The 20,490-nt window shown below is 41.3% G+C and overlaps 1 protein-coding gene across 1 annotated transcript in view; it reads right to left on the bottom strand.

Annotated features, from left to right (window-relative positions):
* Window positions 1-4,153, bottom strand: part of acvr2aa (activin A receptor type 2Aa) — a 43,539-nt gene extending 39,386 nt beyond the window's left edge. Inside the window, exon 1 of the mRNA XM_071898917.2 lies at window positions 3,933-4,153. Coding sequence (XP_071755018.1) covers window positions 3,933-3,987 — 55 coding nt within the window. The 5' untranslated portion in view covers window positions 3,988-4,153. The remainder of the gene's footprint in view (window positions 1-3,932) is intronic.
* Between the last annotated feature and the right edge of the window lie 16,337 nt (window positions 4,154-20,490).

The following is a 20,490-nucleotide window of genomic DNA, read 5'->3' as shown; positions in this document are numbered from 1 at the left end:
TGGGGTCTGGCTCCCAGTGTTGCCTCTGTATTAATTCAGCAGTGGTAGGCCACCGCAGCAAGGAAATGGCCACCATTGGTTGAGAAATTAACACTGAACATTATCATTTAGCCAAAACAAAACACATACAGCCCCCATGCTTACAATTTGCACTATCATGATTAACTACCCAAAGAACTACACTTTTAGTGCTATAAGCTGTGCTCAAATCAAAACTACAACCATTACTGGGACAGATATAACCTCCAACCACCACTGCTAAAAAAATATGGTTAACACTAGATCCTGTATACCTTACTGATATATGAAGAATCAATGTTAAGGACATAGGCTACTGACAATATTTGTATAGTGCTTCACTTAAAAGTTACAAACATAGCAAAAACACAAGAACAATACAGCTCAAGTAATTCCCAAAATACTGATTGTTTCTCCACTAAAGATTAAGCTAAAGTCAGCCTGGGTGATTTTAACGGCAATTCAAAGCCCGATTAGAATCTGGGCAAGTCAGGTTTTTTTGGGGGGGGCGGGCGGCCAAAGACTGCTGACTCTGGTCGTTTGGCCCGACACAATTTTTTCAAACATGTTTGATTTTGTCAGGCAAGTCTGGTCGGGCTCCTGTCGTGTGAAGCGAGTTCAAATACAGGGGGAAGAAAAAGATAATGAACCGGAAGAGAAGTCACATTTAACACCTCCCACTCACACAGATAGTTTACATCAGCAAGATTCCTAACTAAATGTCATAAAATAGTATAAAATGGCAGCATGCCTGGATCAGTCCACATAAGTATGCAATTACAAATTAAGTGAAAGAAGTCTCATACATAGTTATTCTTGCAATGGTGCCACTTCAAAATACATTTGTAATGTAAATGTAAACTATAGCTTCATGGTGCAAGAAACAACACCTATTTTGTAATTCTATTTACAGTGAACTGTTCTGGATGAATAGGTAAACATTTTTAAATGACAGAATCGTGCACTGTGTGATCCCTCATCTTCATGTGTGACGCCCATCTTTGTCCCCTCGCCGTCGTCGTGTGAACAGCCTCCCGACCAGATGGCAAGCGTTTAGTCTGAACTGCCCTAGCAGGGAAAGACTCGAACGGTCTTGCAGTGTGTCCTAGGCTTTAACAGAAACCCCTTTTGCTGCCAAATGTAAATATAAGAGCATATGCTTTTCTACTGGGGGGACAACATATCATATAGAATGCATCGTTCACCATTAATCCCTCATAACAGAGTGGTTCAACAAAATACATCATCAGGCTTTTTCCGAACAGCTTTCGGCACGGATGGTGTGCGATTCCACAAAGGGAGATTTTGTGCCTTAAGTGTGCATTATCCTCCCCTCCACCACATCAAAAAAAGATAAATCTTTGTTTTAGGGGATTTGTGACAGAAGTGGTGTCGTTCACTAATGGTCTCCTGCTGGGCTGTCTGGGTGAGCACCGCTGGGGTTGATGGTAGCTGCTGGATCTAGCTCGTCCAGCTGGGACTGATCCAGGACCAGCTCGACCCTGACAGAGCCTGTCCTAGCACAACAGAACATGGACATGGTCTTGAAGCATGGAAAAACACTGTAAGGGCTTTTTTCAGCTCTTTGCCTAGTGTAGGCTAATCATTAAGGGTTTTGAACAACATACATTTGTTCAAAACCCTTTTTACATTCCAGTTTACACAGTGAACTGGAATTTGACATTTCATAAAACTCCCCTAGGTTAGTGTTTCCTAAACTCTTTTATGTCAAGGACCCCTAAAAAGATATGCATCAGACCATGGACCCATATTTGATAAGACTATATCCAAATGGACCACATCTGAGAGCATTTTTGTTGTTAGATATGACTTAATACAGAATTAGGCTACATTATTGTCTCTAGTGTAGGTGAGGAGCAACAGTAGATAGATACAGTAAAACCTATGAACAAAATAAGCATCTTTATCAATTTTCTCATTGTGCTTATTTCTAGTGTGAAATTAAACTGTTCTCCATTTTGCTGGGGACCCTCTGGAAACCCCTGAAGGACCACTGGAGGTCCACAGACCCCAGTTTGGGAGCCATTGCCCTAGATAACATGCATGTTGTGCCCTAAACAGACTTCAAATTGGAGACGGTTGAGGCAGGTGAAAAAGCCACGTCATAATTGTTCCCACATTGTTCTCAGGACACAGTGATGTTGAAATGTTGGCGGGGTCTCCAACCTTTCCACTTCATTAGGTGAAGAAATCTACTAGAAACCCATAGTGCTTTCCAGCCCCAGTGCAATCATTTTAACACAGATCACAACACTGCGTGTGCTGAAAACTGAGCTTGTGTGCAACCTCTGTTCTGTGTGTACATAAGTTGGATTCCCATTGTAAAAACGACGAGAGGGGTTATGAGGGCTGTCATCCATTCAAATAATACTACGGTGATTGTTGTTGCTTACAGCTTCCACAAACTGTGATTGAACAAGTGCCACAAGGTACCCCGAATCAAATGAACAAAAATGATAGGCCTGAATGGTTTTATATAAGCTTCTGTGCTTCCTTATCTATGTTTAGAACAATGAAGAAATGAAGGGAGGAGGCATTGGCTAGCTTTCCTATTATTCAGCTAGCCATTAGGTAAGAAAGCCTGTGCCAATGTGATCCAGTAACACACACACACACACACACACACACTTCAAATGTCAGAATGTGACTGCCAGGAACACAACCAGCTGTCAATCCACAGACAATAACATTGAAGAGATGGAGCATTATTAACTTCCAAGCAGAATGGCAAGCATGGCATATGTCCACACCACAACCTTTGCAGAGGACAGGCTTATCAAACACCTTCTAACTTTCATGCTACAACTGCCACTTAGTACCATGTTTCTGACACAGTGACGGCTCTACATACCATACTGGCACGCAGTAAATCAGGCAATGCAGATGAGCAACATTGCCTGAGGCAGGGGTGTGGATTTGCAACAGGGTCAAAAATCCATGTGGTGACCAGAGTCCACTGTAACAAACACCACAGAGGGGATCGTTTGTGCCAAATTTGCCTGTCGACAGCGCCTCCAAGAGCTACCTGTGTATCACGAGGGTTAGGGTTCAAGCCGCACTGGCTTGAGGAATGTGACAACCTCTATTCAGGTCAAAGTCCATGCCTGATAGAGCACAGCAGATTGCTTCGATCCCATCTGTGGACTGTTCACTATCCACTTTGACTAATTATAAGTAAATGGGGCTTTGAGTCTTAAAAAGACAAGTCCTATTATTTTGGAAAGTAGGCCTCCATATTAGTCCTAGCATTTCTGACAGGTGAAGCTGATGTGTTGTCTTTGAATTTCTGTTGCGCTGCTTGTTTGCTCTTTGACCCCTTTACACAATGGACTTGCTTCAGCCTTGATTTATATTCTTACATCAGCGCAGAATCTAAAGAATTTGAGTGTGAAACCCGTTTGATTAAATATGCAGGAGTTCTGACATTGCATGCAAAGCACACAATGCATTAATCATTGAACCCTATGCATTATACAACTGCCTGCTCTCCACCACACGCACACAGTGACCGTTTTCTGCATAGAGGCCCACAATTCACAGGATAAGCGGGGCCCTGGCTGGGTTGGTTGGACAGGCTCAGCTGCTGTACAATACCAATGATACAGTGAGCATGCTTGGCTTTTCTCAAAGGTGGGCCTAATGGTCGAGGTTGCCCAAGGCTGAGAGGGAAAGAGCTGCTTCACTTTCAACAACATTGCACTGGATCGCTCCCCAGCGTGGCAGTGACAAAGAACCCGAGGCAACATAAGGATACCATGTCCTTCTCACATTCATGAATTTGTTTCAGTAAACTTGTATTTATTTCTGTGTCAGATGCATGACCCTCCCACCCTAGATATGCGATACCCTGCAAAAACCAAGTATAAGCCGATTTTTCTAATCACAACACCCACCTGAGGAACAGGAGATGAGGAAAACGCTGAATGCCAGTTTGGTCGCTGATCCCATTTTCGATCAAATGACAAAATCCTTTATTTCGGTTAAATCCCGAAGCGACGACTCCCAAGGATTAGCGTCTCCAACCTATCAAAGCGTCTTTTTTTTTTTTTTTTATACAAGAGAGTGGATCAGATGAGTGATACCTGCAACATGGAGCCGGACGAGGATTTGCCTCAGTGAAAACATCCACTTCAGAGTCCTTGGCATCAACAGTTTGCGTGTCAGAAAAATGACTAACCACAGTTAAGTCAGAAAAAAAAAAAAAAAATACGTACGTGTCACAAAATAAAGGAAATTCTTGTCGGAAAAAAATACCCCAGGACACAGTTCAGGAACAACGGGCCTGGCCAGCTACGTGAACTTGCAAAGAGGTCGCACTGACGCACAATAATCTAACAGTATGTGCATTGGAGTTTCAGGTCGGCTAACATCAAAGAGAACAGAATAGGCCGACCATCAATAAAGTAGGCAATGCCATTGGCCGTTATGCAATTTGATGTGTTTGACAATGTCGGTGAGTGAAAAAGTGAAGAGGGCAGCCCATTTCAAAACAGCCTTGTCCAAAAGGACGTCGACAGCATCCCCGATGTCATTTTTATCGATTTGCATAGATTACTGTATTTTCAAAACATGAAAGAAATGTGTAATAAGTCGGACCGAATGTTTAAAACCACAGTTTCTGGTAGTAAAAACAGACGTCGGCAATTGCTCCAAATACCCCCTTCCCATTTAGAAAAATCTTCCACTTTTCCCCAGTCACTCACGGTCAAACCGAAGGAAAGTTGACACCGAAGCGACCAGCTGAGCTTTCAACTAGCTACGTTAGGCCCCTGCCACAGAAGGCTGTTGTGTTCATAACATTTTGTCTGCCCAGAATCATGCAAAATACGCCTCTCGCATGCTGGCCCAAACAGCTATTTTCTGGTGTGACACAAGAGTTCAGAGTCCACGCCTCATGCCGAGTCGAAACAGTTGTCGTCCCCGAGTAAAATGTTGTCAAGCTGCACCGCTGAATCCTCTGATGGCAACCACAGCTCGGCGACCTGGCTAGCCCTGCTAACGTTAGCTCTAACGCTAGCGGTCCGACTGGTTTGATTTGGAGAGAATTTCCTAACTTGACCTAACAAGCGAAATGGTTCCAGCCCACAACGGTGCGTCCACGACAATGTTAAGTTTCAGAAGCGAGTCCTCAACATGGGGGGTGGATTCGTCGTGTATCCTCGATAAACGTCTGTGGTTTTCTACTGCGATTCCGTTCGGTATTCACATCCCCTCTCTCCTTGTGTGAGTGGACGCAAGATGGCTGCTTGCACAATGGGATTGTTTTTGTTTTTTCCACACTCATCTGTCACTACGTTGCGAAAAAAAGTGAGTGACGCAAACAGTGGCCAATGGGGTGCGTCGGAGGAGCTCGGCCCGTGCGCCTCCGCCAATCATGTGAGGTGTCGTCCTGCCTTATGACACATGACGCTTGGAATGACAAACAAAGGAACGCCCACTGTCAAAGTATGTAGATTATGGTTGATATTGATACAGAGAGCCTATGATCATGCATTCCCTTGATAAGGTTATTGTTAAAGAAATAAAAGCCGTGCAGTTTATTTTTAACACAGTAAATGAGTTGAGCTATTTTGCCTGAGAGAGAAAAACAAATGTGTTTATGAAAATGTGAAAAGTAATGAACACTAAATATATACAGTAGCTTATTTATTAGGCTCCAGTTAGAGTAATGTGGTAATATACTGAAATCTATTTTGGAATCTAGATTGGAAGTTCATAGTCTGTAAGGGGCAACTGAGGAGGGATGAACACAGATAGGGAAATTTTGAGGAAACAAAATACTTTTATTTAAATTAAATCAACCAATGGATTATACATAACGTTTTAACAGTAAGTTCCTAATATGAAGCTAATATGAACTACTACTAGACCCATCCCCTCCAAGACTCATATTCATCCATTAAAACTTGCAACTCTCATATAGGCTTAAGCTCTTCCCATCCACCCCATATGTTAGCAGGCCAATAGAATGGAAACCCAGATTAGTTATTGCTTACATGACATGAGAATGATCAAAATTCAATCAAATCAATTGCAGATCTTTTCTGATCCATCATATATAATCCCTTCTTCTATAACCCTCGACACCATTATGACTAATCTGTAGTAATGTTCCATTCATTGTTGTGCAGTACCTGATTTGTTTGGTAAGATATACATAACTTTAATGCCAGTTTCCAGCAGTCCAGCAGCAAATTAAAATTAGTCTAGTGACATTTATTTGCATTTCATGTAGTCTACCTGTACTTTGAGATTGTAGTTTAACTGCTTTGGAATTCCGCTAAATTATTTTCCAAATGACAATATTACCTAGTTGAAACAGGGTTCTCCGCGCATCTTCCAGCAAAATGCGGCTGAATCAGGTGCTTCTCAGCTCGAGGAGAGCAAACTTCCAGAAAACAAAAGGGACTGGAGCACACCGACTGATTCACAGCCTTTAATTGTGCAAACAGACTAACGTTTCGACACTACTGTGTCTTCATCAGAGTCAAAGTGCTTACCTTTGTCACATGTCGCCCCTTCTCTATCCAATCTTTCCTATGTAATAAACTATGTAATAAAGGCAAAAATGCCCCTTCCCCAAAAAAAACAAACAAACAAACACAAACAAACAAAACATCCCACCTCATATGAGCACATAAGCTTAGAACTTGATCTGCAAACAAATCTACTAGTTCTAATATGTGGCTCATGTCATACCATACTTTCAGCAGCACTGACACTTAACCTCATTGCCGCATGCTTGCCACCATGGTAGCTGAGCATGACCCTTGGTGACAGCGGAAAAACCCTGCTGCTCGTCACCTAAAGCCAATCACACTGAAAATACCAGTGTCACTGAAAGGGACTGAAACATTGGAATTTCAGCTTATTGACACGCAGGGGCAAAAGTTCTCAGTTTTCTATGTTCGTCTTCGGGAGCGGAAAAATAGTGGGCGGGCATTCACTAATGGAGGCTTAAGCCGACACTTATCTCACACCAGAACTACTGACCAAACTTAATGTCTGCCAACCCCCTATACACTCATTAGTCAGCGTACTAAGCACCCCGTCCGACGCTCTACCGAAACATGTCAACCATTTTGTTGTGGGGTCTACGGGGGTAGGAATACCAAGGCTGCTTAGCATTCCTCTCCCGGTGAGCTCATTAACTTTTAATCAAAGTTCTAAAAGTGAGAGAGATTATCCCGATGGATTTCAAAGAGTTTGGTGCGAGTCGTCGGGCAGATGTCAGGAGGGCCGGCGATGCATCTGTCGGAGCGTGTCATCCCTGTCAGGCCTGCGCCCTTGAGCGGACGCACATGTACCTTGTCTCAGAGGATAAGGCCCCCCCCCCACACACACACACACACACACACACACACACACACACAGACACGGTCACGCAAACACGCAAAATATAAAAAAAATGCACCCAGTACACACATTAATTTAATTCAGGTTCCCAAACTTTGGCTAATCTATGCAACATCACGCATGTCACGCAACTTATATATAATTGTGTTTCTCAGTAATGTTGAGATAAATACAACTTCTTCCCGATGTTATAGTTACTGTTAGGCTACATACTTGCCCCGAGCAATTCTTCATGTGCATAGGTAGCTAATCACTTGGCTTAAGTACTAGTAAATCACATTACATCCTGTCCTCTTAAATCAATGTTGAGCCTTGGTGCACGGCAAACCCATCCTTCTCATTCACAGCAGGACAAGCGCAGCATTGTCTGAGTGCATTCTTTCTTCATCATTCCGGGAGAGTTAATATAGTCCAATGTAGTCATGGTCGCTGTGATTGGTTGGCACCTGTCCAGCAAGTGACTGATCACACATCCCAAGGTCTGACATATAATTCTTTTTGACAATGCTGAGCTATACATCTGACCTTATGTGATACTGTTATGTGTATGTACAGAATGCGTGATGGTTATGATAAAGAAAATCCGCCCATGCATGGAAATCTGTGCACACTTTCTTACATAGTTGAAAAAAAAACAGGTCTTTTGATTTCAAAGCAAGAATTAATGCTTCACTGTAAAAAAACATTTTGATCATACTCATGAAGGAAAATGGTATTATGATAGCTGCTTTTTCAAAATAACTGCAGATCGGTCACTATTGGGCACAAGTGGGGTTGGCAAAGTAAGAGCTCCTTGTCACAATGGCGCACTAGTAATTAGAGCTGAGAGACGCGGAGAGTGCAGTGCCAGAGAGAGCAGCAGGGAGTAGAGGTGACAGAAGATTATTGGTGTGACCTGGGCAGCAATGACACTCTTGCTCCACTAATCTTAACTGTGAGTACAGTACATCCTCCCTGACGTTGGCTAGGAGCGTGTGTGCGCATGCGTGTATGCATGCGTCTTAGTGGTTGTTTGATTTTCAGTGTGTGTGTGTATGTGTGTTAGGGCTTGACCGATATGGGTTTTTGAAGGTAGATGTTGATGTTTTTGTATTGAGGATATTCAATATCTTAAATTTGTACATTTTTATGCCAAAACATGACAAGTAATCATTGTTTCTCCCAGATTTTCATTCTTCATGCCTCTGAAACAGCATTTATACCATCATAGGACACTAAAACCCAGACTAATGATATTCCTTTAAGGTTTGCTGCTCTTTAAGGCAGAGCAAACCTATATATATTGGTTTAACCCTAATATGTGTGTTTTTACATGTGCATATGTACATACAAGCATGTGTGTGTGCCATTACTAAGTGTATCACCTGCTGCACATGACTGGGACATACCAGCGCTCTATTGTACTAATCTGTCTATCAGTGAATCTCCCTACATTCAAGAAAACTGAATTATCTGGCATCTCTCTGGCGGCCCTCCCCACCCACACACACACTAACCTCATCTAAGTATGAAACATGAAACGCAGTTAAACTAGATGCCATAGCACATCCTCATTAACTCTGCTACACCAGGAAGTCCCATATTCAAATACATTTTCATGTAAGTTGACATTAAATTAATGTGAAGGTGATACTATTGTTTTCTCTGTAGGGAAATGCTCTTTCCCCCTTCTGTGCATGTCAGCTACAGACAAGCTGACAGTGCAGATTCTGTATTTTTGTCAGACTGTGATTGATCTGAGTATGCCAAGAAACTTATTTTATTACACAAAACTGTACATTAATCTACTGTAGTTATGACCACTGTTTTATTGTTGGTTCCTTCCAGCTAGCCTTAGCTTATAATGCAATAATGTGGCACAGAGTTGAAAAATATTGCATTACAGTCATTAAAACCCATCTCTAGGAAAACATTTAGATTCAAAACACAGTCCATTGCATTTTTCACCAGTGCTGTAGGGTGCCAGCTATATTGCTTGAATTAGCCTGAGCCTGTGAGGGAGACAACAGTAATTTCAGTGGTACTTTGACGATCTCCATGAATTAAGCAGATAGAAGCTTTAGTTTTACAAACATTTCTCAGCTCTGGAGGAAGAAATAATCTCATTGGTTGAGTTAAACCTTGAAAAACCCGTTAACGAACCACAGTTTTTCGGAGTGCAAGTTAGCTAACTGGCAAACTTGAAAGGTAAGGAAGGAACTTACCTTACCTCAAAATATAAATAAAAATATAACTAGCAAAGACTTCTTTTTAATTCATTCAAGACCATGACATTCAGTCTAACTAGCTGGCTTAGCTAGATAGCTATTGGCTATGAATGTATGGCTAGTTTGAAGTTGGAAGGTCAGCTAGGCTAACTAGCTAACCTAGATGACTTAGTATGTCTCGATCTCCAATTTTTCAGTTACTAACAGTTGCGCTAGGCTTCATAATATTAGCTACCTCCTCTCTCACCATTTGCCCTTTTCACTGGGCTTCAGTCTAATGTGTAACAATGATATGAAAAAGTCACTTTTTCACAGTGTTAGATGATTTTCCATATCAAAATATAGACCTATCTAACAATAAATGCCAAAATTAATTTTTTAAAAATGTTCTTGTATTTTTATGTCAGAATCCCATTATTTTTTCTTCCTGGAAAACACTGTATGTTTACTTCATAGTGTAGGCTACTATAGGCGACAAATAATTCCATTAATTCCACCCAGTAAAACCATCACAGATTTTTGAACAATTCTGCCCCTTCCATCAAATAAAACTGACTTTCTCTCCCTAACTGATATCCTATTGGTTAACACTTTCGAATGATCCCTCCATGTTATGTCCTGCCCCAATAGAGAACCAAAGTCTGGTGTCATTTTGTAGGCTAGTTAGCATTTTCACCATTCGGCGTGTGGTCCGAAATCCCAATGGAAAATATGAATGGGTTTTGCAAGAAATGCCAAAAATATAGTCTGTGCAACATAAGCCTTAATAGCTATACTATTTTGTTCCATGACATAAAATACATCAACATCACCTTTGTGAATTTTTGTCTTTACATTTTTTATCGATTGTTGCTGGCGAAATGCTAATCGTTTGTAAAGAGGACTACCTGTCGTAGTCAGCCATAGCTATCTGGTTTGTCGCAATAAGCTAAATATATACGAACAATAACCACTATAATAACTGCTCAGTGCGCTATGAAAATCTTAATAATTTGAATGTACAACACAGGAGATCAAGCTCTGGCAACAAAAAAATGTGTAGACTATAAATGAGAAGTAAGGAATCACCAGTATAACAAAGGTAATACTGGTGGATGTATTTTACCCCCTGGAACAAAATGTGGTATATCTCATATCCGTTCAACACTTATTATGGTAATTTTCAAAAAGCCCATTCCTATTTTCCATAGGGATTTTGGATAGTGGGATCTCCAAACGGTGGAGATCTATGGCATACAAAATGACGACTTCCACTTATGGCCTCTATATTCTGTTTCAGAAAGTTAATAGTGACAGTATCAGAATTTTTCGCATTATACAACATAAGTCTGAAGTTGTATAGGAAACCTCTGTCCTGGAAGCACATTTCTAACCGAGTGTGCATACCAGGTATGTTTAAAAATGCAATGGAGAATTAGCAATCTATGACCACTGGGTGTTATATTTTGGATTCATTCACCTTACCTTCATTGAATATGCACGGGTCACATTGTTGCTACACGTTGGGAAATATGAAATTATTGCAGTATTATTCATAATATTATTATTAACTCATAACTTACCATGTTTTACATTTTGTCACTGTCTGTGTCTGTGTGTGAGGCATCTACCTCTCTGCTTTGTTCCCTGATGTTGTAGTCATGTCATCATCAATAGAAATGCAATATTATTGTAATATTACAGAGGGAAACAGCCTAACCTTGCAAGAAACCTTATGTTGCTGTATCATACTCAGACTTCACTCAAACTACATTGCACTGTACTGCAATGTACTTTCAAACTTGTACTGTGATTTATATTGTGTCATGCAATATACAGCAGCTCTTTACACTGACAGTATATTTATCCAGCATAGCTCTTATCCAAGGCAACTCATAATAAAACAACCAGTGTGATAAGCAGTCATTTGTATGTCATTGTCATGATATGGTAATGTACACAGCGCTGTCCTTTATGTGTGGGCAAAAAATCTGCTGCATGTTCTCTAAAGTGCTTGAATCAAAAATTCAGCTACTCTTGAAGAACAATAGACAAAGCTTTATAATTAAAATGCCATTAAAAACCGGCGCTGCGATAGCCTTCCTTCAGGGTTACAAGTTTGCATGCATAGTCAACAGTAAAGATATTCAGTGATATAAAATGGCCACCTCAAGGCCATTTTGGATGAGTGATCATTCATTCTCTGATCTTCAAAACAAAGATTGAGAGGTTTGATTATTAATCACATATTTGATGTGATGCCTTGAAGATGCCATTTTTCATGCTTTATGGATCTCAATAGCAATGCATCAGTGAGCTATTAAGCAAAACCATCTGAATTGGTGAATTATTGAGTTTCATTTAAAGCTTTGACACATTGCTTTGACGCTTGTTTGCAATTCCTCCACAGGTTCTTTGAGATCTATTTGCAGAGGAAAAACAAGCCCGAGCTGTAATTCCTGACATAACTCCATACATTCGGAGCGTTAGGATCCTCTCCCGCAGTATTATGAACACACGTAAAAAGAGACATTTCAGGAGCGGGGTTTCATTCTGTGATCGGCCTCGCCTCTGTGATATTTGATATGTTACGCAACCTTCAGTAAGCGTGGCTCCTACAGAGATACATATCAGCCAAAGACATACAGCCTGTGGTGAGTGATTTTGTTTGCCAGAGGGACCCAGGGGACTTCTTCTCGAGGCAGGCGCTGCTTGAGGGGTTATTACAGGAATAGCATTTAAAATGAAGGCTCCGAGTACACAATGTACTGTGTTGCTCAAAATGCACCCTTTACATAACTACTTCTGCTGCCTTTGCTTCTCACTGTATAAGTGTCTTCTTCTTGAGGAAGAAAGAGAGTGTCAGAGACAGGGACAGAGTGTGTCTCTGGGTGGCATTTGCCACCCACAAAAACACATGTCATTGTGTTTCTTACCATGAAGTTGTATTTGATAGTATCATTATCTTTCTGAAAGTCACAGTTTATTTCTCCAGGTGATCAGCATCAATCAATCAATCATCTGCATTAGTCATCTGCATTGTACAGGTGTATAAAATGTCACAAAGAAACAAGCTACAGAAAACAATGACAATCAGACTGTCCCATAGGCTTAATGCAAAGAAATATACCTTATTAATTACCTTGTAATACCTTTGACAAATACTGTATAGTACTTCAAAATGCGGTCAGAGTAAAATATACGAAAATTGGCCAAAAAATGTATTTGCACATTTAGATGACATTCATGTTTTTTTGGAAACTGGAAATGCATTTTCTTCCTCTGTGCTATTGACAACATTTATCTGCAAGTACAGTATATTCAAAATATATTTTGAATGAATGTCATCTGCCTGTTGAAATACATTTTGTGGCTTATTATGTCTATATTTCGAAACATATCTCAAAACATACTAACAGTGCGCTATATGTGAAATGTTTGAAGATGAAAGTGGGATGCTGGTGGCGGTTCTCATCAGGCTGTTAACTTAGCTACTCGTCTGTGGCTCCAATAAAAAAGCTGAAGGCTGATGCCAAGTGGGGCAGTGGCCAAGGACCGGCAGCCTGGCAGAGAGCAGACCACGCAGTTCCACCAGCATAAATTCCTCACACCAGGCATTCAACTGCTGTTGGACATATTTATCTTTTTGGCTTCATCACTGGCTGTACTGATACTGGAAATACCACCACACCTATATGAATGTGTCTTTAGGTTATTGTAGTATATGAAAGAAAACCAATGTTAGACTCTTGTTGTGCACTAAAAGTTGTGCGCCAGCTTGTCCGACGGTAGTGAATCAATTCACAACCGGTTCATTTGATACATGAGAAGGCAAGGCGAGAGCAAGAGTGTGGTATCCAAGTCACGCTCCTATTTTTTAAAAACTGGCAGTCCTGCTTGTGCCCAACCTCTACCAGGGTTTCATTACGAGAAACCCTGTTAAATATAACTACTTATTTCACACAACAGGGGCAGAGGAAGCAAAGGAAACTGGTGGCCAATCAGAGCAGAGCAAAGAAGCTTTTTCCGTAGCCTCTTGGCAGACATGCTAACACACCTCTCCCTTCAACTAACTCCTGTAAACAGCTTCTGCAAAGGCTTCATCTCTGTAATATGATGTTAGCATGGGCATGACAGAGTCTAAAACTGACATCTCCATTTTAATAACAAACTCAACTGGAATTTTCTTCTCCTCTCAGAGAAGTTTAATACAGCGGTACAAAACAAAAATGGTGCTAGTGGTGATGTCTCCCCATGTCCCCAATGATAGTGCCACTGCACAAAGATGCTAGGTGGGAATGGTCAGAGTCATGTCATTTGAGGAAGCTAAGAGACAGTTACTCTCTAGCAAGGCCCTTGTACATTACAACCCACTCACTCATAGGCCTAGGCGGAGTGATATCACATAAGATGCCGGATAGTAATGAGAAACCCATAGCCTTTGCATCTAGGATCTAGGAGAGAGTGAGGTAAACTTATGTGACATTTGTAAACAGCAGTATATGCCTTCTCTGGCTCCTGTATACCTGGAGATGGGCTACAGGTCCATGGGAAAGAATCTTGATTTTGCAGAAGACCATAAGCAAATGTTTTTGGTGATTATGGCTCCTTATGGCCAGAAATCATTCATATGCAGAGTACAACAGCTAGCAAAACAACTGAGGTCATAAGGAGCTTGTTTGCATCTTATGGTCTGCCTAAAGAGGTCATAACAGATCCCCCAATTCACTTCAGGTGAATTTGAGAGGTTCCTTAAACTGACTGGTGTCTCCTATATGACCCAGCATAGCATGGGTTAGCTGAAAGGTTAGTCCAGAATCTTAAGAGGTCTCTAGTCCAAGAAGGTTAGAACCACAGAACTTGAATGGATAGAATGGTCATTCCCATTCAAGTCAACGTTCCTAGATGGTCGAAGTGGCAGCCATTTTTACGTGTACCGTTGGGCTAGCTTCCGTATAAACCGACTTACGCCAAGTTGAGGTTTTGCAGCAAGGACCAAAGCAGTGGAAAACTGGCGGAGGCTACTTGCAGCTGAAATAAGTTGTCACTCATGTCACCACTAGGTGGAGCTCTTTTACAAGTTGTTGCTGTCTTTCTAATTAGGTCAAAAAATGTTGACATCTGTGCACAGTTGAGTGGTTATAGTTGGGTTAATCTCAGTTTCAGCTGATGTCTGTTAGCTGTTTAAAGTTAGTGAAGGGTAATTTTTCGTCTCCACTAAAGGTAGGCTAAACTACGAGTTTGTAGCATTTAAGGGGTTATATTTCGTTCAAGGTACCTGTTTGATGATGCTTACCAGCTAGGTTTGCTAATATGCGCATTGACTGGAGCTAGCAAGAGAAGCACAATTGTTGATAATGCGTTAACCTTATCGCCAACGTCAGCTTTCAGTTGCTGTTGCTAAGCACTTGTGCAACAGATACATCTGCACAGTTCTCAAACAACTATGACACACTCCACGGCCTTAATGCCCGGACCTGTGTTGTCACCATAGCAACTAACCCTTAAAATTCCATAGTTGCCATTTTATGGTGTACTAACCAAATTACTAACCAAACATTGGAAGGACCGTTGTGTCCATTCAAGTTCTGTGGTTAGAACCTTCTCTGTAGGCCAACAACGTCATTTTGGGTCCTGTCACATACATGTTCAATGTTAAGCCAGATGCTGGCTGTAAAGAGCAACCAGGAAGTTGCTCTGGGATCTGTTTTGGGTTGTGTGTTTTGGACTATGACATTATGACATTACATTATCTAATATTAGACTGTTGCTGTGCACTAAAAGTTGTTAAGAGAGTGTAGTGTGATTGGTTGTACCTAAATTGATAGGCCCTAGCTGATTTGTTGTGCGGCAAGTTCAGTGCCAGGTGAACCCAGAACGGAGTGGCAGTATTCAAATGGCAGGCTAAGGAAAAGCCACATTCAGCTGTCAGTAAAATAAAAGCCATCATATTCAGGAGATACTTTGGTTTTGTCATTTTACATATACTGAATGATATTTCATAAAGCATCGTGGTGAACTGCTCTGTTCATTGAAGATCATGGTAACCATCTGACCAATAGAGTTCACATTATGAAGATCAAATCATTCTAATGTGCAGTTGTTCAGCTTGGAGGTGTTATCCTCTGTCGCCCTAATGAAATATGCAAAAGAGCCATTGTTGAGTTTTGAGATTGATTTTGAAAGCGCTCACATGAAAGAGTTACGATCTGTGTTTCAAAAGCCTCATAATCCCCATGGTAATCATGCATGTTGGTAACCTCTGTATGTAGGCCTTTCCTCTTCAGGTCACTGAGTTTGAAATGAGCACTTTTAAAGTTTCTGATGAGCTTAGCCCAGAGGTGGGACGTGACAAAGTAAAAATACGTTGTTACTGTACTTAAGTAAGTAAGATTTTCAAGTATCTGTTTTTCTTTTGCTTAAGACTTTTCACTTTTACTCACTACATTTCAAAAGAAAAATCTAAACTTTCTACTCACTACTTTTCAAAACAGACTCGTTACTCTCGGGAAATCATCAACTGATTTTTCTTTTTTTTCTTCTTTTTTTCCCCTGCATCAGACAGCTTCCATCGCGGAAGCAGCTGATCAAGAGCCAAATGTGATTGGCTGCTTTTACACCAAAGCGACACCACCAAAAAGGAGGTAAAGGGACAGAGAGAGAAGCAACAAGAGAGTAGAGAATTAACGTTAGTGAATTCAGCTGTGCTAGAATTAACATTAGTGATTTGAGGTGTAGACTGTTTCTCATCTGGGATTCAGAGGAACGCTCAACAGAGAATTAGAAATACCTTTTTAGACGACTCCTTTTATACTTTAATTTAAGACCATGTACTTTTATACTTTGACTTGTGTAAAGGCTTTGAAACGGTACTTAGATGAGTATTTGCACTTGTACTGGAGTAAGGAATTTGTGTACTTCTACCACCTCTGGCTTAGCCTTTTACCTTCCAACAAAAACACCCACCATGTTTACAGGTGCCAAGGAACACAAAGAGCAGCGCAGGATTAGGCAGGAGCGGTTATGACGGCCGGCATGGGTAAAGACATGCCATATGTGTGTTATCTAAGGTCATTTCATCCCCCCCTGCGGTGTTGTCGTCCCACACCTCGCTAGGCTGTCCGCGCTTCTGGCCATTTGTGTGTTTATCTTTGCCGTCGGTCGTCAAAACCGGCTGACGGGGTCGGCTGCCCACGGTGGGTGAGAGAGACACTTTCTAGGCCCAGCACTGCTAAACCCTTGTGATGCAGCCAAAGTCTCCCACATACCGTCGCCCCGTGAACCCATCCATCACTAGCCCCTTGTCCTTTTCTCGAGTTTACCTCGCTGCTCCATTCTGGCCTTTCATAAGGACGTCTTATTTACCAGACGTGTGTGTATTTGCACTTTACTGCGAGTCTACAAAGAGTGGCTTCATATCAGCTCCTCAAGTCGAGACGTGCTTCGCGAAAGAATCTTCCTTTGGATGAAATGTGAGGAGGTAAGGCACCTAAGGCACAGAGAGCAATATCCTGTTGGGCTCATGAAAGAAATAGTCAGTCAATATAAGATAATTTGCCAAACATTTACGAGAAATAAAGGGGAAGGGTGAAATCAAGGTGACACAAAAGCTTTCTTTAGATTTCGAAGGAGGAATCATCTCCAACCCCTAATAAAAAAACAAATGGCCGTTCGAGCATAATGCAACGTAGCTGAAATAAATTGCTTTCCTTGTTTTTCCTCCGCTCCCAAATTCGCGCCACCTCAGCACGATCTGGTCCAATTCGGAAAACATCAACTGTCAAGACAGAACACGAAAATGAAAATGGAGTGCGCAAAGTCATATCTGCTTGCAAAGTTAAAACAGTAAATCACATTGTGTGATACTGATTCATATTTTAAACCGTTCAAATGTCACTCCCCTCTCTCTCTCTCTCTCTCTGTCGCTCTCTCTCGGTCTCTCTTTCTTTTCACCCACCATCTCTCTAGCTTGCCATTTTTGTTAATTGAATTTCCTCTGCTACTCGCGGCTTGATGGGCTCCCTGCTGCTGTTTCTTTCCAGCGAGATGCCGCGGCGGAGCCAAACACAGCCCAGTGAGTGGGCGTGCTGCTAATGGCCTCTCTCCAGTAATTAAAAAGCCACTTTATTTCACTGAACACTTCATTGTAACTCTCCAGCGTGATAACTCTCTGATGTGTACCTCTGTGTGCAGGGTACATGGGGAACTCAGCAGGGGGAACATGCAGGCTATAAAGTAAAAAGCCTCCCTCCTTTATTGAGCTCAAGGTGACTTTGGGATTCGTGAGGAATGTGAATTAGCTTGAGTCGATCTAGCATCTGTTTTACTATCGTACGCTAGGAGCTCTTGTTCAGTTTTGGGTCTTCGTGCTGCATTGTGACAACGCTGTGCCTCAATATGCACTAGGCAATATTCACCTCAGATACAGACATAATCATGCGCACATCCAGGGGCGAACTTAGCGATTTGGGGGCCCCAGGCAAAGGCAAGCATGGGCCCCCCTGAATCCCAACTCTCGTTTTTTAATCCATCCTTTCTATATATAAAGTTAGGTAGCTTTGCTTATTTTATTTTTTTAACTTCTCTCTCAGCTACTGATGCAGTGGCAAGGAAAATGAGCTTTAAGTAGCAAAATCTCACTAGAAGTTGTATTGCCCACTATAGCCCGAGGCAGTTGCCTTCCATGGCCTAATGGTAGGCGTACATCACAAAAGCATACTGTATGATTCATACATACACACAAATGTACAAGACTTCTCAAAGAGCAAGGTCTCCCGAAATTTTGTGAAATTAGCATGATGTCTTAAATTGCAAATAGGTTAAAATAGACAAATTTACCTTCAACTCTGAGTTGAAGTTTTCTACTGGGAGTGAAGTTTTAAGTTTTAGTGTTTCTTATTTAACCATGACCAAAACCTTCCCCTAACCTTAACCAAACTGTTTTAGCTGTCTAACCTTAAACCAAAGTTTTCTTGCCTAAACCTAACCATTAGCTAACCTTTTCACAAGATGAACAGGTAAAAATGGCATGTCCAATTCGTGTTAGTGTCGCATAATCCAATTCGTGGTGAAGGAGCGTAATCTTCACATAATTTGTGTCCACAACACATAAATTGTTTTTCACAGTTCATGTTTATGTCATGACAATTTTTGAAACTGTGTTGCTGTAGACCAGGCTAGTGCCTAAACTGCCCTCAATAGTGAAAATTGAAATGACGGCTATGAAGATGGTGTCAAAATGCCAGCCAAATAGCCCTAAAATGTCAACTCCTGCATTCATATATACATTAATACACACACACACACACACACACACACACACAAATACATACTGTATATTTTATAATCGGACTCAGTTTGTTTAATCTCAACATGTTCTCCATATGAATTCCAATAACCCTAAGGCCGTCACTAGTCACTGCTATAAGCCTAAAAGTACATGCATGAGATTAAACCATGTCCTTCAGCTGATTTGATTGGTTGGAGATATGTAACAGAGGGAAGGAAACAGCAAGTAAGACCAATAATATTAGAGCTTCTCCCTCCCCCAAATCTCATTAGCCAATTAAGTGGCTGGAGATCTACCCAGTGAATGCCACTGCGGTCTGTAATTGCTAACAGGCTGAAGGTTCAGTATCTTGAGATTTGGCCTTGGTCCCCCAATCTGTAACCTCGTAGAATCTCCATTAAAATGTGGCTGGTCACCTCTGTGTGCTTTTGATTGCTCATAGCCAGTTTCTGTTTATAGTCATAGTCAGATTACTTCAGCAAATTATGATTGAGTGAGGAGGTGATTTTCTAACTGTGTGCATCTAAACACCCATGGAAACACCTCAGCAGGTCTGCAAACTGTTAGTAACACAGAAAGAAATCTCAGAATCTGACAATGCAATGGCTTACAATATTTAAAAATCAATGGATTTTGAAGGTCTAACAGAAGGTCAACAAGTGAAAGGGGTAAATGTTATTATAATCATTATTTGCTTGTGCGAATTTGAAAATGTAACAACACCGGTTTGTACAGAAAGTAGGTCTTGGAAAAGACATTTTGAAAGATTTATCAAGGCTAAAATTCAAAATGGTCAATTGAAGGCAGCTTGGCCTTTACCTCAGTCTATAATGAGACATGTATACATTCAATTTTCAGTTTATCCATGACCTGACAACTTTCACTATTTATATTGCACTACTTTGCACAGCGGCACACAGATGTCAGTCTCTCTTTGGATGGACAAAATCGATCGGTATGACAGAAGAAAGAGTTGAGTTATGCTTTATAGATTTTCTCAGCTCTTGATCTGCCATCACCACTAGTTTCATTTAGCCGGAACTTGGAGGGATGATGCATCTTCACACTGTGATCCAGCGTTTAAAAAATTACACTGGCATGATGGGGATGCTGTAATGAACCACTTCTACATCTGTTCACCAACGTGTTAAATGTCAGTTTTCAGTCTATTCTCGTAGCGTCATTCAAATGAATGGGAAGTAAAAATCTGAATGCTACAAACTCGTCCAGCTGCATCCGATCTTGGTGATTAGTTTATATTCTGGTTTTCATGGTGGTCAAGAGCCAAATAACCCCCATGTTAAAACTAAGTGGAATATTGCTTTAAGAGGGAATTTAAGGGGAAACGCAGGGTGCAAGGGGTCAAAGGTCAAAATTTCAAACTTTGCAAGGCCATAGCTGCTATACAACCGCTCCGATTTTGCTGAAACTTGGAGGGATGTTGCATCTTGTTACTGATTGGCCCAAGGGGTGTCTGCATCATACGTGAGGGATGACATGTTTACATGTTTGATTAGGCCTTTTATAGTGGGATCTATTGCCCCTAACACTAACACATACTGGATACAGTGGTTTATGCATCAGTCCACCCCAACAAACCATCAGGGACAACTCCATCCA

The sequence above is a fragment of the Centroberyx gerrardi genome, chromosome 10 (assembly GCF_048128805.1).
Source record: "Centroberyx gerrardi isolate f3 chromosome 10, fCenGer3.hap1.cur.20231027, whole genome shotgun sequence".
Classification (NCBI taxonomy): domain Eukaryota; kingdom Metazoa; phylum Chordata; class Actinopteri; order Beryciformes; family Berycidae; genus Centroberyx; species Centroberyx gerrardi.
Note: the sequence above shows the minus strand (reverse complement) of the source record. Positions and strands in the feature narration are given on the sequence as shown.